At 46.8% G+C, this 24,900-nt stretch overlaps 1 protein-coding gene across 2 annotated transcripts; it reads left to right on the top strand.

Moving 5' to 3' along the window:
- Positions 1-948: 948 nt before the first annotated feature.
- Positions 949-24,643, top strand: LOC132588138 (phospholipase A and acyltransferase 3-like). Of its 2 annotated transcripts, none has more exons than XM_060260471.1 (5): positions 949-1,120; positions 9,455-9,540; positions 14,723-14,825; positions 21,494-21,762; positions 24,257-24,643. In XM_060260471.1, the coding sequence occupies exons 2-5, from the start codon at positions 9,484-9,486 to the stop codon at positions 24,356-24,358; spliced, it is 531 nt and encodes a 176-aa protein (XP_060116454.1). In that variant the 5' UTR covers positions 949-1,120; positions 9,455-9,483; the 3' UTR covers positions 24,359-24,643. The 2 variants fall into 2 exon arrangements, with proteins under 2 accessions (XP_060116454.1, XP_060116463.1); XM_060260480.1 differs by lacking the exon at positions 949-1,120 and adding an exon at positions 6,137-6,510.
- Positions 24,644-24,900: the final 257 nt, after the last annotated feature.

Raw genomic sequence — 24,900 nt, forward strand, 5'->3', positions numbered from 1 at the left:
CTGGCGTTGCCATGAGTCAGCTGTGACTTGATGGCGACAACAAATATGAAGTTACCCTCATTCCTGATACCTTTTCACATGCCAAGTGTAAAACTGAAACCTCCCTTGCAGTCTGACTTGACCATTTCCCCCTGAGAGTGAAATAAAACAGGCTATGTGTTGTGAATTCATATCAGCCTCTTGTGTGCCATATTCTTACCTGTACCAACGAAGAGCTTTTGGGTTCCTCAGCATCCTAGGCTACTTATGAATATATATCTATATACATTTAAATAACGGGGGTGGGGGGCAGATAAACAAGAAGAAAACGGATCTGCTCAGCCAAAAAAGAAAAGAAAGAAAACGGGATGATTATACAGGACTAGGAACTGCAGGAATTCAAAAGCATTGTACATGGTATGTTAAAGAAAAAACAGTGTTACATAACTATAAACCCAGTGCAGTGAGAGCAAGATAATACATGCAACAAACATAATACATACTACATGCAATATTGTAATCCACAGTCCTTTTCCATTTATCAACATGCTTTCCTGAACCAGTCTGTTACAGTATAGCCTATTACTTTTAAGAAATGCCTTCCTGAACAATTCCATTTTACGGAGCTCGCAAGAATGCCATCCTGGGACCTTGAATCTACAGTTCAAGAACAGAACACTCATTTTGCATGTGGAGGGTCCCTGGCTTGATCTTCAGTTTAAAACTGTAGCCTATTAAAAAGTCCTTTTGGTGCTTGAGGACAGCTGCTTGCCAGAGCGGACAAGGAGATCCGAGTCAGCCTGCCACTGGAAAAATACAAACCCTTCTGGAAATGGGTGAAATCAACCAGATGTCGGTACACTTCCCTCCAGTAGGGGGCAGCAGGCCCTGCATTTTTGTTTTGTTATTTTACCTTTGCCCTCTTCCTATGACAACTGGCAGGGGAGGAGCTGGAATGATCTCAGTCTTTTTCTGTTGACAGATTCTCTAGCGGATGCTTTTCTCTCGGTTCCTGCTTTCATTTTCGGTGTCACGTCGACAGACTACCAAGCCACCCTCCCGGACTGCTGGAACAGCTGTGGAAGTACGAGGGCATTCGTTCTCAGTGCACCCGTCTCCCCACTAGCAGCTGCTGTCCAAGGTGGGTGTATTTCTCAGCCCCTGTAAAGTAAGGATCTCTGGCACCGAACTCTGGATCTTGTGTAGTCTCAGCAGGTGCTTCGAGACCCGGAACTTCTTTAGCTGTCTTTCCAGGGGAGTGGCAGGAAGAAGCTCTCAGCTTTGCCTTCGGTAAGGGTTTTTAAAAGCAGCAGCCCTGCCTGCATTCTTTTCTGTGTTGCGGGCTCTGAAAGTTTCATCATTCTCCCACGCATTGAGAGAAGACTGGCTAAACTGGAAACACTCCAGGAAGGAGGGGCTGAATTTCCTTCTGACTCACTTGTAGTAGCTCAGTCCAGGGGATCTGTGACTCAGAGGCTGGTACTGGCTGGCATTTACCCACTCGTGGCAAGGGTTTAACAACTAGTTGATAAAGTTCAACTGGGGAAGCTGTTTCCTAGCATGCAGAAATGGTGCCGGTGGAATTCCTCATTGTCACGCAGCTGGTAAAAGCGCTTGAGCTTGGCTGGGAGCAAAGGTAGCAGCCCGACCGGGGTTTTCTAGATTCTGCTGTTGTTCCAGGAAAGGTCACTCATACAATGAGTGCTCTGAGTGTCATGGGGCTCTGGCTCACAGAGATCATGCGCTTGGCATGCAGATGGTGCCAGGTTCATCTCCTGTTAAAAGGCTCAGAAAGCTGCAGACCTGAAAGACCTCTGCACAAGACCCTGGAGAGCGGCTGCTGGTCAGAGCGGACAATGCTGACCTTAATAGACAGGAATTCTGACTCGGTAGCGTCATGTGTTCATCTATGGGGAAGTTCCCTTGCTTCATTCGGCTCTCACAGTGTAATCTAGGAAATGTGTACGGTGGTGGTGTGTGCGGGTTGGTTCTCAGTAAGGTTTGCTCAGGGCTGCATTCAAGACAAAAGTGCCAACAAAGGAACCGAGGCCCCCTCCGCCCACGACTTTGTCATGATTACTTTTCCAGTAACCAAAGCAAGTCAGATTTGATTGATTGCCGGTGGTGATAAGGGGAGGAAAGGGAGAAAAGGAGGTCTTGGGCTCATTGGATGGGCAGATAATCTCCAGGAGGTCCTTTCACGTTTGCTTCTGCAGAGGAAATGCTATCCAGTGTGCCAAGGGCTGAGTTTCAGGACTTTCACTGTTGGCTGGGTTTGAAGCTCTCTTTTTTGCCCAATGGAGGAAAATATATCAGGGTGCAAATTAGATATATATATATGTAAGTATTTAAAACACCACTAATAATAAAAAGGCAGTACGGCGTAGTTGTTCAGGACACTGATAATCAAAATAGCTTTCTCAAATTGTCTGCCTGTTTACCTGTATTTACTCAAAAGGAAGACGATTCTTCTCCAAAAATATTATGCACAAAACTGTTTTATTATTGGATGTAAGCTGGATCTGATTTCCTAACTGCATAAGCCCTTCTGAGCTAAGACAAAAATGTGTGAGCCAGAGGTTAAAAAAACTGTGAGCTAGCTCACGCTAACTCAGAGTGAACACTGGACATAACTAATTTAAGATGGCACTCTCATTTCTTTCAGCAGCGTACTTGGGGGAGAGAAAACTAGTTTTGCATTTGAGTACATACAATGTCTGTTTTTTCTGTCATACCATTCATGAGAAACTTGGGGTCACATATATGGCTTCCCTGCTGCAAACTCAGAGTATTCCTGGGCAGAGTTAATCTGGTCTAAGCTTACTAGAATCGATGGGTTTATACAGGTGTAAGTCCTGTGGTGCAGAGTGGTAAAGCTGCAGTACTGCAGTGCAAACTCTCTGTTCACGACCTGAGTTTGATCCCGGCGGAAGCTGAGTTCAGGTAGCTGACTCAGCCTTCCATCCTTCCGAGGTCAGTAAAATGAGTACCCAGCTTGCTGGGGGGAAAGTGTAGACGACTGGGGAAGGCAATGGCAAACCACCCTGTAAAAAGTCTGCCGTGAAAACATCGTGATGTGACATCACCCCAGAGTCGGAAATGACTGGTGCTTGCGCAGGGGACTACCTTTTTTAATGCTAAAGCAGGCAATTGCAAATTTCAAGGAACATCTCTTGCCTTGAAAATTCTACCACAGCTGTGGCTTGATGGCACTTTTCACCACCACTAATTCTATAGATTTGCACAATTCAATCTGGAATGGTTGACTGATTGCCAGCCTTTCTTACTGAGAGTCATGGTGGAGTACACAGTGTAAAATAATGCAGTTCAATAACAATGTCCAGAAGCTATAGTTGTGTGAACATTCCGCTCAGAGGTAGTAGAACAGAATATGCTGCTTCCAACTGCAGATGGAGGACAGCAGAAGGCTGAATGTTACTGGCCACTCCCTTCCAGCCCCAATCCCTTGTTTGCACATGATTATACCAGTCAACACAATGGCTGGGTGAATGGTTTCATCTGGCACTTAAAGAGTAATAGGCAAAGTACTTTGGGGAAGGAATTCCATAAATAAAAGTGCCACCATGGAAAAGGCCCCATCTCTGGTCACCATCCACTTTACCTCTGAAAATGGTGGCATGCCAGGAAAGGGCCTCTATACCGTTTAATTTCCCTCTCCCTTTCTCAGAGGATCTTGGGGTAGTGAGCGTGTTTCTCCCTTCTTCCATTTTACCATCACAACAACCCTGTGAGGTAAGGTAGGCTGACTGGCTGAAGGTCACCCCATATGTGAATTGCATGTTTGTTTCCTCCATTTGTAGTCTGCCTTTGTTGTTTGAGACTCAAGGTAGGTTACAGAACTGGAAGACAATGCTATAAAGAGGGGCAAAATACAGAGAAAGAAAACCGCATTACAATGTTAGAGAAAAGTGAAATAGAAACACTGTCATACATCCAATAAGCAAAACAAACCATGTCTATTTTCCAGTCCTTGAAACTACAGTTCTATTTATTCTTATCAAAAAAAAAAAAAGCAGAGGGTCGAACCTGGGTCTCCCTCCGGCCTTACTCCACTAGTCTAATGGCTATTGGCATTTAGGTCTCACTTAGGGTGCTTTCACACAAGATGAATAATTCACATTCAGTCCAGTTTCAATGCACTTGAACGATCATTTGCCAGTGGATTTCCCCACCTTACATATCTGTTTGCAAAGTGCATTATTTAGCACGTGAAAGCCAGCCAGAAATTTCTGTTGTCCCAAAGACCACTTTTTCTCCTTTTATCTCTTGCCTTTAGTTGGAAACCACTAGGTCAGCTGTCCCTTCCCCAGGGTATGGATTGGACCTAGGGTTGCCAGCTCCAGGTTGGGAAATTCCTAGAGAGTTCAGGGTGGAACCTGGGGAGAGCTGGGTTTGGGGAGGGGAGGGACTTCATTAGGGTATAATGCCATACAATCCACACTCCAAGGAAGCCATTTTCTCCAGGGCAACTGATATCTGTCGTCTGGAGATTAGCTGTAATTCTGGGAGATCTCCGCACCCCACCTGGAGGCTGGCAACCCAAACTTGGCCCAAGGACCTCCACTGGCTGCCTTTAATTAATAATGAGAGCATAGGGTTGCCAGTTCTGGGTTGGGAAAACCCCCTGGAGATTTCAGGGGTAGAGTCTGGGGAGGGCAGGGTTTGGGGAGGGAAGGACCTCAGCAAGGTATGATGCCATAGAGTCCATCTGCGCAAGCAGCCATTTTCTCCAGGGGAACAGATCTTGGTCATCTGGAGATTAGTTGTAATAGCAGCTTGGAGGTTGGCAACTCTTGGAGGTTGGCACAGCTTGGAGGTTGGCACGCTTGCGGAGAGGGCGGGATATAAATGTAAAGTAATAAATAAATAAATACTCTTAACGATAGCTCCTCAGTGTTTTGAACCAGTACATTAGCCAGGGCCATAACTGGAGGTGGATGAAACCGTGGTGTAACAATAGCCCCTGAGCGTGTCAAGCCACTCAGCTGGCCAGAAACATGGCTCCGTCTAAGCAATATCCCCACACAAAAGAAATTCAGCCCAGTTGCTGAACCCTTGTTAATCACAGTAATTCAGACCATCAAAACCTTGAACCAGCCAAAAAAGAATAGATACCCCTGAGCAAGAATCCTGTGTAACGTAAGAAACAGGGGCTCTTGATCCTAGAGGACACTGTGGGAAGGACAAAGGCCACCCAGCCTGCTCCTCCCATCATTCTGATTCTAGACTTGGAATAATGGGGTAGAGTGAGGGAAGTGACTAGGCCCTGTTGCCCACGGTAACCAAGCTGCTAGAGTTCTTCGGGACAGTCACAGGAGAGCTCTTGCCCCTGACTAGGCCGAAGGGGGTTAGCAGCTCCAACCAATGTGATGTCTGTGTTCCTTTCATGGTACCGTAAGAGCTTCAGTCAAAGGGCTGCCCACAAGCCAAAGACCACGTTGGCCAAAAAGAAGACTCAGGCAGAAGTGGGGGGCACAGTCCCTCTCACGTCCCATCAGGGCAAGAGTCAAGCTGCTCTGCCTCACCCAGATAGTCATGTTCAGACTCAAGCAGGCCATGGTCTGAAAGGGCTACTGAGGTTGGGGCCAGAAGGTAACCCACTGAGTAAAGAGTCTGCTGTACATAAAAAAGTTCCAAGTGTCACATGGAAGAAAGTTAGCTGTGAGCAGGAAAGTGGAAGAGGCCTTGTGAATCCAGAAGATGCCGCCAACAAGACCAGCAGAGGACCTTTTGTAAGTTTGGAAAATGTCACAAGCACGACTGGCAGAGGTCCTGTCTTGCTTCCAGAGGATGCAGCAAAGAGGACTAGCAGAAGACCCACCGTGATTTCAGAAGATACTGTAAACAGGACCAGCGGAGGACTCGTAGTGATTCCAAAAGATGCTGCAAATAAGACAAGTAAAGGACCTGTGATTCCAGAAGATACCATAAATAAGACCGGCAAAGGACTTGTAGTGACTCCAGAAGATGCTGCAAAAAAAACTGGCAAGAGACCCACCGTGATTTCGGAAGATACCGTAAACAGGACTGGCAAAGGACTTGTAGTGATTCCGAAAAATGCTGCAAACAAGACAGGTAAAGGACCTGTGATTCCAGAAAATACTGTAAATAGGACCGGCAAAGGGCTTAAAGTGGTTTCAGAAGATGCTGCAAACAAGACCAGTAAAGGACCTGTCGTGATTCCAGAAGATCCCATAAACAAGACCGGCAAAGGACTTACAGCAATTCCAGAAGATGCTGCAAACAAGACCGGCAGTGGACCTGTTGTGATTCCAGAAGATGCCACAAACAAGAAGAGCAGCCGTACCTCGGGGGGCTTCGCCAGAGGTTTTGGAGGCTGTACACCCCAGCCTTGTTTTTCTCGTAAACAACCATCATCATGTCCAGTCCATGCGAAAGCTCAAAAAGACCCAGCTGAGATACCCAGCAAAGTCCCCCCAGGTACTTACAAACCATACTCTGGAGGATGGAGAAGAACCAAGAAGCCCCCTTGTCCAACCGACTTCAAAGGTACAAACATTAAACCCACCCCTCCTGACATCTGCCCATTAAAACCTACACTGCAAGATTTCATAAGCAAGGAGAAAACACTTGCCAAATGAAGAGCTCCATCAAGTGAGCCAAACCACATGTGAATAAGGGAGAAAGCAAAACAACAAAAATAATACAAAACAAAAATGTCTGCAGTTATTTACCAGCTTGACTGGGAGAGGGTTCCCCCTCTTCCCAGTCCCTCAACCCTCCCTCCCCAGTCCTTCAACTAAGGTAGAAGGATTGGAAAGATCATTTAATTTCCAGCTTGTAACCCACTGGTAGGAAACTGTATTTCTTCTGTTTCTACAGGACTTAGGGCAATGTTAGGAACTAAGGATGGATAGATATGCTGGCTTTTCAGGGTGGAATAAGTATTTCCCCCCTTTCCATCCTTAGCTGAAGGACATCAGTGAAGAACAGGGAAAAGATCTCAGTGTATCCACAGGATTGGGACCCTGGCCATTCTAGGGTTTGTCCTGCTCCTGATATTCCCCCCACCCCCACTTTCTGATGACCCTGAAGTAGGGGGAGGGCCTCTAAACCAGGGGATCCCCTGCCCCCACCTGGGGATTGCCAAGCCTAGTATTGCAAGAGGCAAGGCTGGGACTGAGGGGGAGTGGCTTGCTTGGCTCTCCACTACTCTAGATGTGCTCCTTACCTTGGTGTGGTGCAGAGTTACAAAATGGCAGGATGGAGGTTTAAAGCCCAGCTCAGCCACAACGCTCAATGGTTGACCTTATCATTTGTTTTTCATTCAAACCGACTTTGTAGGGAGCTGTTGCTGTTGGCAGGTGTGGAGAGGACTCAAAATAATGGGTCTACATTAAGGGTGGGAAAGTACCAGCTGGTGGACTTTACCATAAGAGTTGTTCAACAGTGGAATCAACCACCTAGGGAGGTGGGGAGCTCCCGCTCCCTGGCAGTCTTTACACAGCAGCTGGACAAGCATTTGTCAGGGATGCTCTAGGCTGATCCTGCCTTGAGCAGGGGTAGGATTAGACGACCTATATGGTCCCTTCTAACTCTGTGATTCTATGATTCCTTTGAAAGCTTATTGTCTCTGGTCAAATCAATCTCAAAACCCTGGGGGATTGCAAGCTGAGCTTTTTTCCTGCAAGGTAAGGAGAAAATGGCTGCTTTGGAAGGTGGATTCTATGGCATTATACCCCATTTAAGTCCCTCCCCTCCCCAAATCCCATCTACCTCAAGCTCCACCCCCTAGGGTTGCCAAGTCCCTTTTGTCCTGGAGCAGGGGACTTTCATGCGTGTGATGCAATGACATCACCCAGAAGTGACATCATCACTCTGGCGATGGTGCGCAGCGGCCGCTCTAGGCATTTCTGGGAAAACTCTATGGTTTTCCCAGATGCTCTAGCCATTTGGGAGGGGAAAAACTCTATGGAACCTATTATACTATAGAGTTTTGCCTCCCAAATGGCTAGAGTATCCAGGTAAACCACAGAGTTTTCCTGGAAACACCTAGAGCGGCCGCTGCGCACCATTGCTGGAGTGATGACATCACTTCTGGGTGACATCATTGTGCCGGCGACATAAGGGGAGGGGGAACCCCCACCCAGACTGGGGCTTGGCAGCCATACCAGCCCCCCAACCTCCCAGTATTTCCCAAACTGGAGCTGGCAACCTTATGGAGAGGGAGAGATTTCTCAAAGATCTCTTGGCCTGGCAATTCCAAATTCTGTGGCCATTTTGGTTGAGATTGATTGATTGATTGATTGATTTTATTCAAGTTCAAGTTGTTTATTCACCACAGAAGCCAGCAAAAACAATACAGATAAAACCAATGCCGGTTAAAGTCACCCATATAAATTGTGCTGGGAGAACAGAGGTAAAATTGCTACAATCAATTATAAAACATATATACAGTTTATAATAGGATTAAACATTTTAAAAACTACCAACTAAGAGAGAGAGAAAGAAAATGCCTAGCTATTACCCTTCAGAGCTACGAGTGACTTTCTAGTTCTGGTGGCAAGCCAGCCCAATTTAGCTAATTTGAGTATAACCCTAGGGTTCCTATCATTCAGAAGATCCTTCAGTTGTTGCATTTTTTGATTAAGAGTGGTAGGAAGAGGAAGAATTTCGCAGTGAATGTTGTACACCTTGCAGTCATACAGGACATGCACTAAAGATTCTATCCCTTCGTTACAGCAGGGGCATATATGATCTTCAAAAGGTATTTTGTTATATCTGTCCTCCAAGACTGCAGAAGGGAGGGTGTCCCACCTCATGAGGGTAAAAATTCTCCTGTACTCATAATTTCCCAGCAGGTATAAGTATGGCATGAGTGCTATTCTATTAACCGATTCTATGCCATTTTGAGGTACTATTAAGATCATTCTGTCTGGCAATATCTGATTTTCTCTGTTTCACCAGCTCTCTGGCTTTATCGATTCACATATAAGAGAGCTAAGATATTGTTTTGTAAGGCCAAAATAGGGAAGTTCTTCCTCTATGACCCTAAGCCATGGTGGAACTGAGATATCTTGGAAGATTAAGCTTGTCAGCCTCTTAGGGGAAAAGATGAATTTCAGCCAATACTGTATGGTCATGATCCAAAGCCTTGCTTCCACTGAGATCATACCAGTTTCTATCCGAATCAAGGCGTTTGGAATGCCCTGAGGTATCTGAAGCATTTATTTTATTCAATTTTCGCCCTTCCTTCCTGTAGAACAGGCTCAGGGTGGGTTACATCATAAAAACAATCAACAGTAAAAAAAAAAAAACCCAATTTAAAATATATAAAATCTAAAATTACAGAGTAACAATAGGTACTAAAATCTATGGAGCCTCACCTTGGTGATTCTCGGCATGTTTCCTCCTCAGAAATGACCTGCTCCTCAAGCTCCCCTGTCATTGTGCCATTAAAGCATAAAAATGTATGTGTATCTTGACATCACAGGGCCTGCTGCAGCCATCGTGCATGGGACTATGGAAGTCAGAAGGAAGGGAGACCATAATGTTGCTGAACAGATGTTTCCTGATCTGGTAAGTAACCCAGGGAGCTAAATGGCTGAACTTTGGGGGTGGGATGTAGCTGGTGAGATCAGCTCTTCTGGGTGCCAGATGTTCCTTTTTAAACACTGCGCTGGTTGGTTCCTGTGCTTTCGATCCAACAGTGTGAGAAGAAGGGAGAGTGAAAAAAATGTGCTTTGCACCATTCTGCTTACTTCAGCAATGGCACAAAGGTAGGGCATGAGGTTGCCAGCTCCGGGTTGGGAAATACCTGGAGATTTTGGGGGCTGGAGCCTAACAAGGGTGGAAGATTTTGGGGGTGGAGCCTAACAAGGAAGAAAGGAAGGGAGGGAGGGGAATGGGGAAGAAGGTAGAGGTGGCAAGAAAGCAACTTTAACTTTAAATGCCTTCTCCAAGCCAGCTGACAGAATGGTGGGGATTTCAAGAGCCACACAATATGTGTGAAAAGTGCCACATGTGGGTCCCAAGCTGCAGTTTGGCCACTCCTGTCCAAGGGCATCACTACATGGAGACGATTTTTTATTTTATTCCTCAGGACAGAAAATTAGAGCTTGGAGCGAGTAATTCCCCATTTGGGGCAGGAAAATGGAAGGCCACGGTGATGATCAAGATGAGCATAGGATGGTCATGTTAAATTAGGGTCGTTTTCCCACTGAGCTTACCTCGGAGCGACGTCCCTCTTCACCACGCAGCGTCTGCGCAGATTTCCCACCAACTGCTCCGAGGCTGCTCCGAGGAACCAAGAAGTGCCGTGGCTTTTGCGTCGCAGATGTAAATTGGTTTTTAGCGGTTTACATCTACGACGCAAAAGCCGCGGCACTTCCTGGTTCCTCGGAGCAGCCTCGGAGCAGTTGATGGGAAATCTGCACAGACGTTGCGCGGTGAAGAGGGACGTCGCTCCGAGGTAAGCTCAGTGGGAAAACGGCTTAGCATTGCAGTGGCCACAAAACTGTGTTATTGCCAGCTGCCCCAACTGCATTTTACTGTCTTTTATTTTCAAAGATAAATGCCAGCTGAGGACTTGGTTCATGCTTCTACTGAACTGCCACAACAGTAATCTCTATTGATCTTTCTCCGCTGGCAACCAGGCTGGAACTTTAATAGGGGTGGAACATGCGCACAGACATTGTTCCAACACTGCAGTGTCACTTCTGGCACAAACCTGGAAGAGACACCATAGCATTGCCATAAGAGTCACGCTGACATGATGGTGTCACCTCCAGGTTCACACTGGAAGTGACGTAGCATTGCCTATCCCCATTTCCAGGGTGGCTGAGCAGTCTGCCCTACCAAGGCTGCCAACCTCCAGGTGGTGGCTGGAGATCTCCCAGTATTACAACCGATCTCCAGGCAACAGAGATCAACTCCCTGGAGAAAATGGCCACTTTGGAAGGTGGACTCGATGGCACTGTTCCTCGCAGAAGTCCCTCCCCTCCCCAAACCCTTAAGAACATAAGAGAAGCCATATTGGATCAGGGCAATGGCCCATCCAGTCCAACACTCTGTGTCACACAGTGGCCAATATATATGTGTGTATACACACACACACCCATTTGGGGCAGGAAAATGGAAGGCCACGATGATGATAAAGATGAGCATAGGATGGTCATGTTAAATTAGCATTGCAGTGGCCACAAAACTGGGTTGAAATTAAATCAAAAGAGTTTCTGGCTCAACATTAGGAAGAACTTCCTAACAGCAGTTCCTCAGTAGAACAGGCTTCCTCAGGAAGTGGTGGGCTCTCCTTTGGAGGTTTTTAAACAGAAGCTGGATGGCCATCTGACAGCAATGAAGGTCCTCTGAATTTGGGGGAGGTATTTGTGAGTTTCCTGCATTGTGCAGGGGTTGGACTAGATGACCTTGTAGGTCCCTTCAAACTTTTTGACTCTACGGCTGGTAAGGACTGGGAAAATTATTTTAAAATTTAGCATATGCCACATATATGAGAATATGCTTACATTTCATGTTGAAGATGAATAGTTAGCACATAGTGACTAACACAGAACAGAATTCACAATATCTGGCATGCACTGGAAAGAAAGTGTGGAAGAGGAAGCATCGACCATTTTCTGATTTTTTAACTACCCTGATTGCAACTGCAAGTAGAAATAACCTTCAACAGATATGCATCCTATTTAAAGGTAAGCATGCATACATATTCTATAGGAAGGAGGTGCTCTAAAACTGCACAGAACATTGGTTCTCATATTGGTATGGGTCACATGTGCCCCATTTCTTGTAAAAGGTGCCTCATATCCAGGTGAGAGTATGAATGTCAGACGTTTAAGAGCTGCAAGGAAGGAAGGAACCTTTGAACTAGGTGACAGTCCTCATCTAGGATGCAAAAACAAAAACCACGTTATACTGTTTATTAGGTTCAACCCAAATGACTCCCAATATTGCTCAAGCTTCCTCCAGAATTCTTCGTCAGTGAACCTCAAAAGCTCACGCATTTTTTGTGTCATCTATTTACTTAAGTTACATCCCATCTTTCTCCCCGGTAAAGACCCGAAGCACCTTACATCATTCTTCTCTTCTTCATTTTATCCCTACAGCAATCCTGTGAATTAGGTTAGGCTGAGAAGGTGTTTGTAACTGGGCCAAGCCAAGGTCACCCAGCTAGCTTCCATGGCAGAGTGGAGATTTGAATCCAGGCCTCCCAGAACCTAGCCTGACACTCTTAACCTCTGCTCCACACTTGCAGTAAATAAACTTTTACTTCTGTGAAATAAAGGAAGGAAGAATGCACAAAGGCAGTGTTTTCAGCTGCCATGGAGAACATATACATTGATGGTGCCAGACATCCTGGGAGTAAGTTCCATTGAAAAGACCAGAATAGGATTCTGAGTAGACCTGCTTAAGACCCAGAGTTACTGTCAGCTTAACCTACCTTCACAAGTGGTGAAGATAAAAATGAAGGAGGGGAGAACAACGTTGTGAGCCAGTTTGAATTCCTGCCGGGGAGAAAGGCGGCAGGGTTATATATATTACAGGAAGTAATGATTGGGGGGAAAGTCACAGTGCTGAATTAGGGCCATTGTCAAGGAGCTGGAGTTCTCTGGGAAAGACAACTGATCTCCAGAATTTACCCAGAGTTAATGGCCACTTTCAAGGGTGGATCTAGGGATCCATTCAGATCCCCCCTGCCCGAGGCACAGCTCCCAGCTCCAGGAATTTCCTAAACTGCAGGGCTATAGCCAAGATTTGGAAGGTCAGGGGGCCCCCCAATGCCCCACACGACCTTCCCTCTAGTTGCTCTCCCTCTCCGTCCCAGTCACCAAAACTGCCACCTACTTGCGCATTATTTTAATGGTGGGGAAGGGAGGGTGGTGGCGAGGGGCAGGCAAGGAAGAGCTTCCCTCTTCTCCCTACTGCTTTCCCCACCACCACCCTCCCTCCCTCCCTCCCCAGCCATTAAAATAGGGCTGGAGGCAGAAGCAGCCCTAGCCCCCTTGCTAGTTAAAGGGCCTGCAAAACAGCTGATCATCGGGCCAGAGAAGATCCAGAGAAGACCCTTCTCTTCCCTCCCTGTCACTCTGGTCGCCACCCTCCTTTCCTTCCCCACCACTAAAACAGCAGGCGGAGCCTGCAGCAAAAGCAGCCCCCAGCTCCCCCCAGGAGTTAAAAGTGTTGGCTGGCCTTGCACTGCCAGATGCAGAAGAGGGGCTGAGTCACTGCTGAAGGGCAGGTGAGCCTGACAGAGCCGACTTGCCTGGATGACTTTCCCACTTTTTTTGCTGCAGGCAATTTGGATTTCTGCTTCTGGGGGGGGGGGAGTGTCCTGTGCCCGCTGCCCACCACTCAACCAGAGCCCAGACGGAGTTTTGCAATGGCTTCCCTTTCCTCCCCGCCTGACTCGGCCGAAAGTGCCTTGCAAGCCCGGTGAGCGCAGAAGCGGTTTTCTTGCTCCAGAGATGGGCTTCCCTGGGGCGGGGCCGGCAAATGGGCAGGAGGTGGGGCAGGCGGACAAAGAAGGAAATAATGGGGGAGGGGTCAGGTGAAGAGGGAAGTAGACAAACAGCGAAGCAGCAATGAGGGAAGCAACGGGTAGGGAGGGGCGGGCAGACGAAGGGGGAGGTGGCGAGGCAGGCAAGCTGAGGGGAAGGGGCCGACGGAGGAAGAGGCAAACCAGCTGTGTGTGGGGGGGTGCGGAAACTGGGGGGGGGGAACTGGCCCCTGGGGCCCATAAAAGCCTTGGGGGGCCCATAGGCAAGTGCCTCCTTTGCCTAATTGTTAATCCGGCCCTGCTTCTAGCTCTTGAACATCTGATGTTTATTCTACGTGGCTCTTATGTTAAGCAAGTTTGGCCACCCCTGCTCTCGGACATTCCCCTAGCGTCTCTGGTAAAGACCACAGAAACTAGAGCAGGCAGCCTAGAGCATCCCTTCAAAGTGACATCACATCCTCTCCAAACTGCACCATCTCCAGGCACTGCCCCCACCCCTAATCTCCTGGCAGTTCTCAAGGCATGTTCAGCTCCAGCAGAATTGCGGAGTCCACTTGACCCGGCTTGCTCCATGCCGATTTTAAACTCCCAATCCATCCCTGTGCACAAATATACAAGTTGCATTTTAGAAATCAAGACAGTGGCAACATGCAAACGGGCAACACCATCGTTAATAAAACTTATCCAGGAAACCAGCAGTTGTCACAAGTGTCTGATACACAAATCCATTGCACAAGCATCCCCAAAAATTTTTTGTGTGTGTGTGGCTTTTAGTGAATTGGACACCAGGCATTGATTTGAGAACATTTTTGTTTGTTTTTGCAAGGCATACTTAATTCCTTGAAAATCTGATCAGTGCAGAATCCAGATGGAGAAAATGAAAAATGAGCTTTGCCTGAAATGCAACATTTCAGTGGGTTTAAAGGCATAACTCACAGCTGAAAGAGATATTTTTATGTTGATGTATTTTTTTAAAAAAACGTAAGCTTACAGGACAAAATGGCCGCAATGAACAATAGAACCAGCCACACTGTAGAAGAAACAGTCCTGAAAGAGGACGTGTTTTTATTTGTGCAATTTCTTTGTGGGATGCTGAATACCCCTTCTGTGTCTTGTAGCTAGTTGGCTCTGAATTGTATTTGTTCCTTAAGTTTTTTAATGTTTTGTTTTTGAAGCCTGAAATGTTCCCTTTGCTGCTTTCCTGTTTTGGTCTTTTGATATTTTTTGCTCCATTTCCTTCCCTTGCAGGCTGATCTGCAGCCAGGAGACTTGATAGAAGTCTTTCGCTTTGGATACCAGCACTGGGCCCTCTACGTAGGAAATGGCTACGTGATCCATCTGGCGCCGCCAAGTAAGGAACTCTGCTCCTCTTAGGGGGCCTCCATTAGGAGCGGAAGAGGGCAGGTCTCTTGAGAATAGAGGAAGTCTTCCCAGCATCGCCCCCCCATTCTCTTTGCAGCCCAATGGGTGAAAATTGGGGTGGTGGTGTCGCTTGCTGGCTTTGCACTGACACCCAATGTCTCTTCTGGAAAAGAAAAAAAAAACAACCAAACAGAAATGGCATCATTGCTTCATAGGATTGCCAAGTCCAATTCAAGAAAAATCTGGGGACTTTGGGGGTGGAGCCAGGAGACTTTGGGGGGTGGAGCCAGGAGACATTGGGGGTGGAGCCAGGAACGGGGGTGTGACAAGCATAATTGAACTCCAAGGGAGTTCTGGCCATCTCATTATTATTATATTATTATTTAAAGGGACAGCACACCTTTTTAAATGCCTTTCTTCCATAGGAAATAATGAAGGATAGGGGCACCATCGTTTGGGGCTCATAGAATTGGACCCTCTGGTCCAATCGTTTTGAAACTTGGGGATAGTTTGGGGAGAGGCACTAAATGCTATACTAAAAATTTGGTACCTCTACCTCAAAAAATAGCCCCCCCAGAGCCCCCAGTTCCCACGGATCAATTCCCCATGATTCCCTATGGGAATCGTTCTCCATAGGGAATAATAGAGTGCCCAGAAGACATTTCCTTCCCCCCCACACACTTTCTAAAGCGGGGGGGGGGAGGGCCTCCAAACCAGGGAATCCCCTCCCCCCTCCCTCTTTCTCACACACAAATACTTAATAGATCTTGTTCCTGCAGAACTTTACTTGCTGTGAAAACAAAAGCGAAAGAAAGGGAGGGGTGGTTCTCCATCGAAACTTACTGACCCTTTCCCATGAAGCCCTTCCTGTTTCCTGTTTCCTGCTCAGCCTTAAAGGCACACATTTTACAAATGGATTAGTTTGCAGGTTTCTAAATCTGCAGGAGCTCTACAACTACACGATGACTGTGGGGGTGGGGCCTCCCCTGCTGGCCAGCTGGCTGGGGGCGGGAAGAAGCCTGTAAAAACGGGGGATCCCCCGCTGGGACCTGGGGATTGGGAAGCCTATTGCTTCAGTGACACTAGGGTTTGCCACAGACTTTCAGATGAAGTGACAAACACTTGTCAGGGATGCTTTTAGGCTGGTTCTGCACTGAGAAGGGTGTTGGACTAGATGGCCTGTATGGCGCCTCCCAACTCTGTGATTCTATGAATCCTAGAGCTCCATTTAACCAGAAACTTTTAGTTGAAGCCTCTTAGAGCATTGCCCCACTATAATATAGTGGGTTCGATGCATTGAAGAGGCGAGGTGGTAGTGATAATCAGCTCTTTATTACATCCAGCATGATAGGGGCTGCACTAAAAAACCGGAGAACTGGACCAACGGGGCCAGCTATATACAACTCAGGGTTTCCGTGCAAGCACATTATGGGATCATTCAAACCAGCAGGAGGTCTGTGATTGGTGCAGAGCGGCAGGGATTTGGATCCTGCTGCCCATTGTTCCCAGGTCCCCAAGCTCTGTTCGTATGGCTCCAGTAAGCCAGGCAGGAACACCTAATTCAGTCTTCACTTGAGTCCGGTACACAACAACACAATGACCTATCTTCTGGTTTTGTGCTAGTGCACCTGTCCCCACCCCCCAGCATCTCCCCAGTTGCAGTTGCCAAATGACTTGCAATGTCTCTGGCCCAGTTCTGTTCCTTTACAAGCAGCTTGATCTGTAGAAGTCAGAAAGTGCCTGTCTTTTCACGGCACAGAGAAAAACATGATCATCCTTGTTGTATATTCTTGCTAATAGCTAGTGATCAAGTTCTCTCTAAAGGCTAGGCCAAAGGCTGGCAACCCTGGCCTCCTTCTGGTGTAATTGGGGAATGCATTCTGTATTTTGTTCAATCATAAAGTGGGTGCAAGAGCCCTGTGGCGCAGAGTGGTAAAGCTGCAGTACTGCAGTCGGAGCCCTCTGCTCACGACCTGAGCTCAATCCCAGCAGAAGCTGGTTTCAGGTAGCCGGCTTGAGGTTGATTCAGCCTTCCATCCTTCTGAGGTCGGTAAAATGAGTACCCATCTTTGCTGGGGGAAAAGTGTAGAGGATTGGGGAAGGCAATGGCAAAACACCCCGTAAAAAAGTCTGCCGTGAAAACGTTGTGAAAGCAATTCCAGCAGTTGAAAACGACTGGTGCTTGCACAGGAGACTACCTTTACCTTGTTTAAAGTGGGTGCATTAATGTTTTGTCTGTTTATGACAATATTTGCCTTGAATATGTAGCTCTCTTTTGATACATTTGGCTTTTGTGAATTCGGACTTCTTTCTCTCCTGGTAGCATTAGTTTTCTTCAGAAAGAACAATCAAGGGAGCCTTCCTAAAACACATAGATAGACTTGGAGAGCAGTCCTCGGTGGGTCTACAAAGAACCATACTCAGGTCTATTGACTTATTTCCAGGAAAATACACTTAGGATTGCACTGTAAAACTCTACCACCACCAGGTTTAAACTAGATATGTCAGGAGCAATGTTCCCTGTAAGCTGCAGAGTTTTGTGAGCAAAAATTCTACTTTGTGAGCTACTGGCATTAAAGTTGTGAGCTACTGAATAAATTATTGTGTTCTGGGGTCATCCTTCCTGAGGTAAGACAAAAATGGGTGAGCTGGAGGCTAAAAATCTGTGAGCTAGCTTGCGCTAACTCAGCTTAGAGGGAACACTGGTCAGGAGAAGAAGAAGAATTGCAGATTTATACCCCGCCCTTCTCTCTGAATCAGAGACTCAGAGCAGCTCACAATCTCCTAAATCTTCTCCCCCCACAACAGACACCCTGTGAAGTAGGTGGGGTTGAGAGAGCTCTCACAGCAGCTGCCCTTTCAAGGACAACCTCTGTGAGAGCAAATGGCTGACCCAAGTCCATTCCAGCAGGTGCAAGTGAAGGAGTGGGGAATCAAACCTGGTTCTCCCAGATAAGAGTCCGCACACTTAACCACTACACCAAACTGGCTCTCAGGAGGCCCTTGGCTTGAATCATATGAAATTACGTATAGCCCCACAAAGTACCTTCCCCACCATTTGGGAGAATAGCATGGATGGGGGAGTCTGAAGCCCATTCTCCTGCAGCGCTGCAGTTGGGCCCCTGTGCAAATTCTAAGGGCAAAGTTAGAATTAGGGTTTCCAGCCTCCTGCTGGGGGTGGGGTTTCTCTTGATTTTGGGGCCTCCAACCCGCCGGCACAGGATTGGCTCATGGGGGAGCCCCACCCCTGAAGAGCTCCATCCATACCTGATGTGTCTGGCACAATGATGTCACTCGGAAGTGGCGTAATTGTGCTGGGCACATCACACAGGGACACTCTAGCATTTGGATAAAAAAAACCCTTTATGGCACCATAGACGTGACGTGCCTGGTAAGACCTGGCAACCCTAGTTGGAGTCCCGTGACACCTTTAAGACCAACAGATTTTTATTTAAGGTATGAGCTTTCATGTGTAAGCACACTTTTTCAGATATAGTGAAATGGAAGAAAAGCATTTAAACTTCTAGACAGAGGGTGATTCTGCATTAGCCTTTGCTCCGCCCTTGGTGCTTTGTTTCCCCCGGGGCAGATGTTGGTTTCCACATCTCTTGACTCTGAGCGGCAGTTTGATCCGCCTCTAAAGTGGTGTCACCCTGCATCTAGGAGATCGTCATTTTGCGAGAAGTTTATTTTTGATGCGGTTTCGGGGCTCAACATTTATATGCGGAACTCACGCCAATGCGCTGTCAAACTTCTCGCATCAGTAGAACACACCCACATAACTCCACGCCCACGATTCCGCCCAGTTATTTCATCATACTTCCTTAATTTTACTCCGTTTGAAAATTATCCAATATTTTCCTGAAATAAAGTAATTTTTTTTAAAACAAATCATGTTTCGCATTACAACGCGAAAAAAATATAACGATGTAACACGATTTTCTTTTACTGAATACATCCCTTGCTTCCACCCGCCCCCATTCTTTATGGTATTCCACGTGATTTTGATCATGTGTCATTGCATTGTGATTACTTTCTTCCCCCCTCCGATTAAAATCACTCCTGACTATTATAATTTTTTTTCCAAATAAGATCGTTACAATGCAACTAAATACATAGCGATGTTACACGAACTACTTTAAAGATGCGCGATTGCCACTTTTATCGATTCCCCGTCCCCCCCCTGGTATGGCCTCAAACGGGAACGGGAATTTGATTATGTTTATAGGTTTATATTTTTGATAGGTTGGGGAAACTTTCTCCCTTAACCCCTCTGCATAAATCTGCCCCCCCACCACACCTTCATGCATCTGTTTGTAATTTGTTATAGCTTTTAATGGAAAACTGTGTGCTTAACATTCAGTGTGTGTGGATAAAAATGGTGGATCGCAGACTCAGATTTCCCGGGGCTTAGATAACCTGCCAATGGCAGGGCGAAAGGAAAACATGTGGCTTTGCCAGTATTATGCCTCTGGCATTACGTTGTAACGCAAACAAAGACGATTGCGTTGTAACGTGAACACGCATGTGTGTTAAAAAAAAAAGGGAAACGTCTGAGGGAGGGGGAAATTGCTACGATTGTGGGGGAAACTCCGGGAGCAGCAGTAATGCGGAATCAGAACACACGGAACAGATTGGGAATTGAATCCGGGAGAAATCCTCTAGTGCAGAATCGGGAAATCACTCCCGCATGGAACAACCCCAGAGCGAAAGGGAGGCAAACGCCAAATGCAGAATCAGCCAGAGGCTGAACAGAACATTAGCACATAACATGATGAAGATATTTTGAGACAAAACAGGAATAATGAGTTAAGTGTATAGGGTTGACAATTGCATGGATGTAATTAAGGAGGAACAATAGTTGAAACAATAAATAAAACAATAAGTTGAAGCAGTAAACTATCTAAAGGGCAGTATTGTTGCTCTAATGCCATATGATTCAGGTTGGGGCACCCCCAGCTCAAATGTCACACGTATTGTGGCCTTTTGAGGGCTAATAGTGATTCTTTCTCCCCGGGGAACCCTGGGAAATGTTGTTTTTGGTGGTAGTGGTGGTGGGGCTAAGATATTTCTAACAGGATTCTATGCACTCTTACCAGGATTCTTTATGGGATGCCGTGCTAATTAAACAGCGGTATTAATTCTTATTTTCCATGATGGTGGTTTTAGCTCAGGATGGTTTTTAGCCTTATTAATTTTATGATGTGGTTAAGAGGAGAGTTATGGGCTAGTATAGGCTGATAGGTCTTGCATTATTGTAACATTTATCTTGCTTGCTTAATTTGTTGTAACAAATGAGGGTCCATTTTGTAGATAGACAGGTGGGATGCAAATCATTTTAGTAAAGAAAACAGATAATTAAAACTGACACATATTTTTAGCGCAGATAGCCTCCCAGTGGAGGCAGGGGTCCCTAACTGATAGACCACACTGCCTAGCTACTGATCAGCTGTCCAGCGGGTAGGGAAACGTACCCTGGAAAAGAGGGAGGCTCTGCCAAGGTACTGTGATGTGGTGACATGGGCCTACAGAAATCAGCCAGAAATAACATTGTATCTTCTGGGATGTTGGGATGATGCTCTGTGATTTGAGCAAAAGCTTTATGAAAATTTGGCCTGGGAAAGCAAGAGTGGTGGGGTGGCACGTCAGTGTGTACTCTCCTCCAAGCCTGCCTTCCCTTCACAGAACTGGGAAGCTGAGAGCGGCGAGGCGGCACATCAGCATATGCTCTCCTCCGAGCCCACCTTCCCTTGCAAGCAAAGACAGGCTCTGAGGACAGCACATGCTGCCCCGCCGCTCTCACCTTCCTAGGTCTGCCCAGGGTGGGGGCAGGAGCGAGGCCTAGGGCACCAGGAACTCTAGCACCAGCCCTGTGTATTGAATGCCCCCTAAATCCATCACTGGTTTCCAGGAGGGACCTGGCAACGCTACTGCTGAGCCACACCAAAAATCCATTTAGTCCAGCATTCTATTTCCATGAGTGGCATTCTTCTCAACTCAGCGTCAAAAGTATAGTTCACTTGCACATGGAGGCTCCATTTGATGATTGTATCTCCTGCTAGACCAAGGATGGCCAAACTGTGACTTGGGAGCTACATGTGGCTCTTGCACACATATTCTGTGGCTCTTGAAGACCCCACCACCCAGTCAGCCAGCTTGGAGAAGGCATTTGCCTCTTTAAATAACTTCTCTAAGCCAAGCCAGCCAGCAGCTTGGAGAATGCATTTAAAGTTGCTTTCTTTCTACCTCTCCCTCCCCACCTATTTTCCTTCCTTCCTTCCTTCCTTCCTTCCTTCCTTCCTTCCTTCCTTCCTTCCTTCCTTCCTTCCTTCCTTCCTTCCTTCCTTCCTTCCTTCCTTCCTTCCTTCCTTCCTTCCTTCCTTCCAGCTTTCAAACCTCTGATGTTTATTCTATGAGGCTCTTATATTAAGCAAGTTTGGCCACCCCTGTGCTAGACCTATCCCTTGCTAAGCTAAGGCTGTCTCTATATTGTGAAGCAGATATGTAGCATACTGTAGAATGAACGAACGGGATACATTTTGCCAGAACTCTAAAATCTTTCGGTGATCTGATGACAGAAGTTTTGCAACAACCTTTTCGTGCCCACTGTTGCCCCTCTTTAGAGCTCACGAGACCTTTTTCCCCTCCCTCCGGCAGCTGAATACGCTGGGGCGGGCTGCGCCAGCCTCATGTCCACTTTGACTGACAAGGCCCTGGTCAAGAAGGAGCTGCTAAGGGACGTGGTTGGGAGGAACCGCTACCGAGTCAACAACAAGCACGACTCCAAGTACCCCCCTCTGCCCGTTACCAAGATTGTCCAACGGGCTGAAGAGATGGTGGGCCAGGAGCTGCTGTACAAAGTCACGAGCGAGAACTGTGAGCACTTTGTCACCGAGCTTCGATATGGTGTGGCCAAAAGTGACCAGGTAGGTGGGATAATAATAATATGGTCAGGGACCTGTCTATCTGCGGGACCGCCTTTCCCCATATATTCCCCAGAGAGCACTGCGTTCAGGGACAAAAAATCTGCTGTCCATCCCTGGACCAAAGGAGGCCAGGTTGCATTTGACACGAGCCAGGGCCTTCTCGGTGGCAGCACCAGAATTATGGAATGCTCTCCTGGAGGCCATAAGGGCCCTGTGGGACCTTCCTACATTCTGCAGGGCCTGTAAGCCCGAATTGGTTCGACAGGCCTTCAATGTTTAACTGAGAGAGAGCTGCCACCTGACATCAGTTAGAGTACTCGGTGATCACTGTCTGAAAAGCAGAACCGCCAACATAGTAATGGTACAGCACCATGAAATAGTTTTTAAAATTTTTTAATTGTATTGATGTTTTATTGATTTTATGGATTTATTGTTCCTAATTGTATAAATGACTGTTGTAAGCCCCCCTGAGTCTGCTTGCGGAGAGGGCGGGATAGAAGTTTAATGAAATAAATAAATAAATAAATAAATAAATAAATAAATAAATAAATAAATAAATAAAGGGGCTGGATTTATTCTGCTGACACCGTGCTTTTCCCACATGCCTCTTATTCCAGAGGACAGCTTCTTGTGCCAGGGAAAGCACTGTCATTTGTGGAACAGATCCGTGGAACACAGCTCAATAACCAATTGTAACAGTTTACCTTAATAATGAAGAATGAGTCATGAAAAAGTCTGTGCCTCATTAATAATACAGCTGGCAACCAATGTTCCCTCTAAGCTGCAGAGTCTTGCGAGCAAAAATTCTACTTTGTGAGCTACTGGCACTAAAGTTGTGAGCTACAGCACAACTTATTGTGCTCTGGAGTCTTCCTTCCTGAGCTAAGACAAAAACGTCTGAGCTGGAGGCTGAAAATCTGTGAGCTAGCTCACGCTAACTCAGTTTAGAGGGAACACTGCGGGCAACCAATGCTCCTTCTAAGCTGTGGAGTCTTGTGAACAAAAATTCTACTTTGTGAGCTACTGGCTTTAAAGTTATGAGCAAGCTAATTGTCTACTGCATAAATTAGTCTGCTCTGAGTCCATCTTTCCTGAGCCAAGACCAAAATGTGTGAGCAGGAAGCTAAAAAACTGTGAGCTAGCTCACGCTAACTCAGCTTAGAGGGAACACTGCTGGCAACCCGCTGAGAAGAATTATGGGGAGCAGACAGGTTTGGCGGCATTGATTTCCAGCAGAAGACAATAGTTTTGGGAAAATCCTAGACTGTCACCTGACATAGGGCTCTTCTGCATTCTCATTTTACTCACTTGTAAAATCCTGTTTCTTTTGTGGAGGGTTTTCTGTTCCACATGGGTTTTGCTCCTTCTAGTGGTTGATTGGGTATCAGACAAGTTTATTTCCAACCTATCTCCCTGCAGATCTAAACTGCAGGGAGGTATGCTGTAAATCAGGGGTGGCCAATGGTAGCTCTCCAGATGTTTTTTTGCCTACAACTCCCATCAGCCCCAGCCAGCATGGCCAATGGCTGGGGCTGATGGGAGTTGTAGGCAAAAAACATCTGGAGAGCTACCATTGGCCACCCTTGCTAAATAAATCTGTGTGATATTGAATAGGCCCCTAGAGGGAGCAAAACACATGCAGAACAGAAAACACTTGGATGAGAGATCTCTTTGAAGTACTTTTCTCCCTTTCTCATGGTACAAAAACCCATGGGCACTCAATGAAAATGAGCAGTAAGTTTAGAACAGATAAAAGGATGTACTTCTTCACTCAAAGAGTAATTAACATGTGAACTTTGCTGCCACAGGAAGTTGTGGCAGCTACAAGCATAGACAGCTTAAATCGGGGACTGGATCAACATGAAGTAGAAGTCCACCAGTGACTATTAGCCACAGATAAAACATTCTGTCTGGGGCAGTGATGCTTTGTATTCTTGGTGCTCGGAGGGCTACAGTGGGAGGGCTTCTGGAGTCTGGCCCTGCTGGTGGACCTCCTAATGACATCTGGTTTTTGGCCACTGTGTGATAACAGAGTATTGGACTGGATGGGCTATTGACCTGATCCAACATGGCATCTCTTGCCTCACCGCATAAACGCTCTCACAACTTTCTCACAAGTTGACACTGATGGTGGACTTGTGCAAATGGTAACATCTAGTTAGGCTTTTAGAATGCCATAACCATGGGACAGTTCCCAAAATCCTTTGCAGCATAAGGGCTCTCAGCAGATGTGAAGAAGGACCCTGGTAGTAGGTTAGGCAATGTGGAAACAGTTATCTAAAGCTAGAAAGCTTGGGGGTGGGGGTGGGGGTGGGGGAAAGCTGCACTAGAAACCCATTTCTGTGACCCATTTGACTGAGTGTCACTTTGGCCTCGCTTGGTTTTGTAAAGCTACCCATTTTCTGGGTGCCAGCCCTTAAAGAAAACATGAATTCTCCAACACGGAGCAGTTTCCCCTTAAGTTTAACTGACTGGTTCTCTGTCTAACCCCCAGGTCCGAGATGCTTTGGTGGGCGTTGGCATTGCAGGGCTGGGCTTGGCCACCCTGGGAATCATCGGTGCCATGGTCAAGAGGAAGAGGCAACAGAACCAATAACAGAACCAATTACAGAGACTCTGAGACTTCTGTGTTCTCGTGGGTTGTTTTGTCTGTGTCAGTAGTCTAAAAAAGAAATGGTTTCCATGGGGACCGTTGTCCCGGAGACCTTCCGACCCATAACTCCCTGCCAGGGTTCCCCTGGACTTGCAAGAAAAAATGGGCAGGACAGTGCATATGTATAACTACATTGCCTCCGTTGTGTAGAGAGAGGCCGGATTGGCTCGAGAAGGGTCTCTTATGTATGTTAAGTGCCATTAAATTGCAACCAACATATGGTGACAATAGGCTTTCAAGCTAAGTGAGAAGCACAGGTGAGCAGCTGGTTTGCCACTGACCTCTCCTGCAGAGTCTTCCTTTGGTGGTCTCCCATCCAAGTACTGACCCTGCGTAGTTTCCAGTGTATAATGATCTTAGCCAGGGGCTTTCAAGGCAAGGGAGAAGCAGAGGTGGTTTGCCATGGCCTTCTTCTACAGAGTTGTCCTTGGTGGTCTCCCATCCAAGCCTTAGACTCTGCCTTAGCTCCTGATATCTGATGAGAT

This window comes from Heteronotia binoei, chromosome 1 (assembly GCF_032191835.1).
Source record: "Heteronotia binoei isolate CCM8104 ecotype False Entrance Well chromosome 1, APGP_CSIRO_Hbin_v1, whole genome shotgun sequence".
NCBI lineage: Eukaryota > Metazoa > Chordata > Lepidosauria > Squamata > Gekkonidae > Heteronotia > Heteronotia binoei.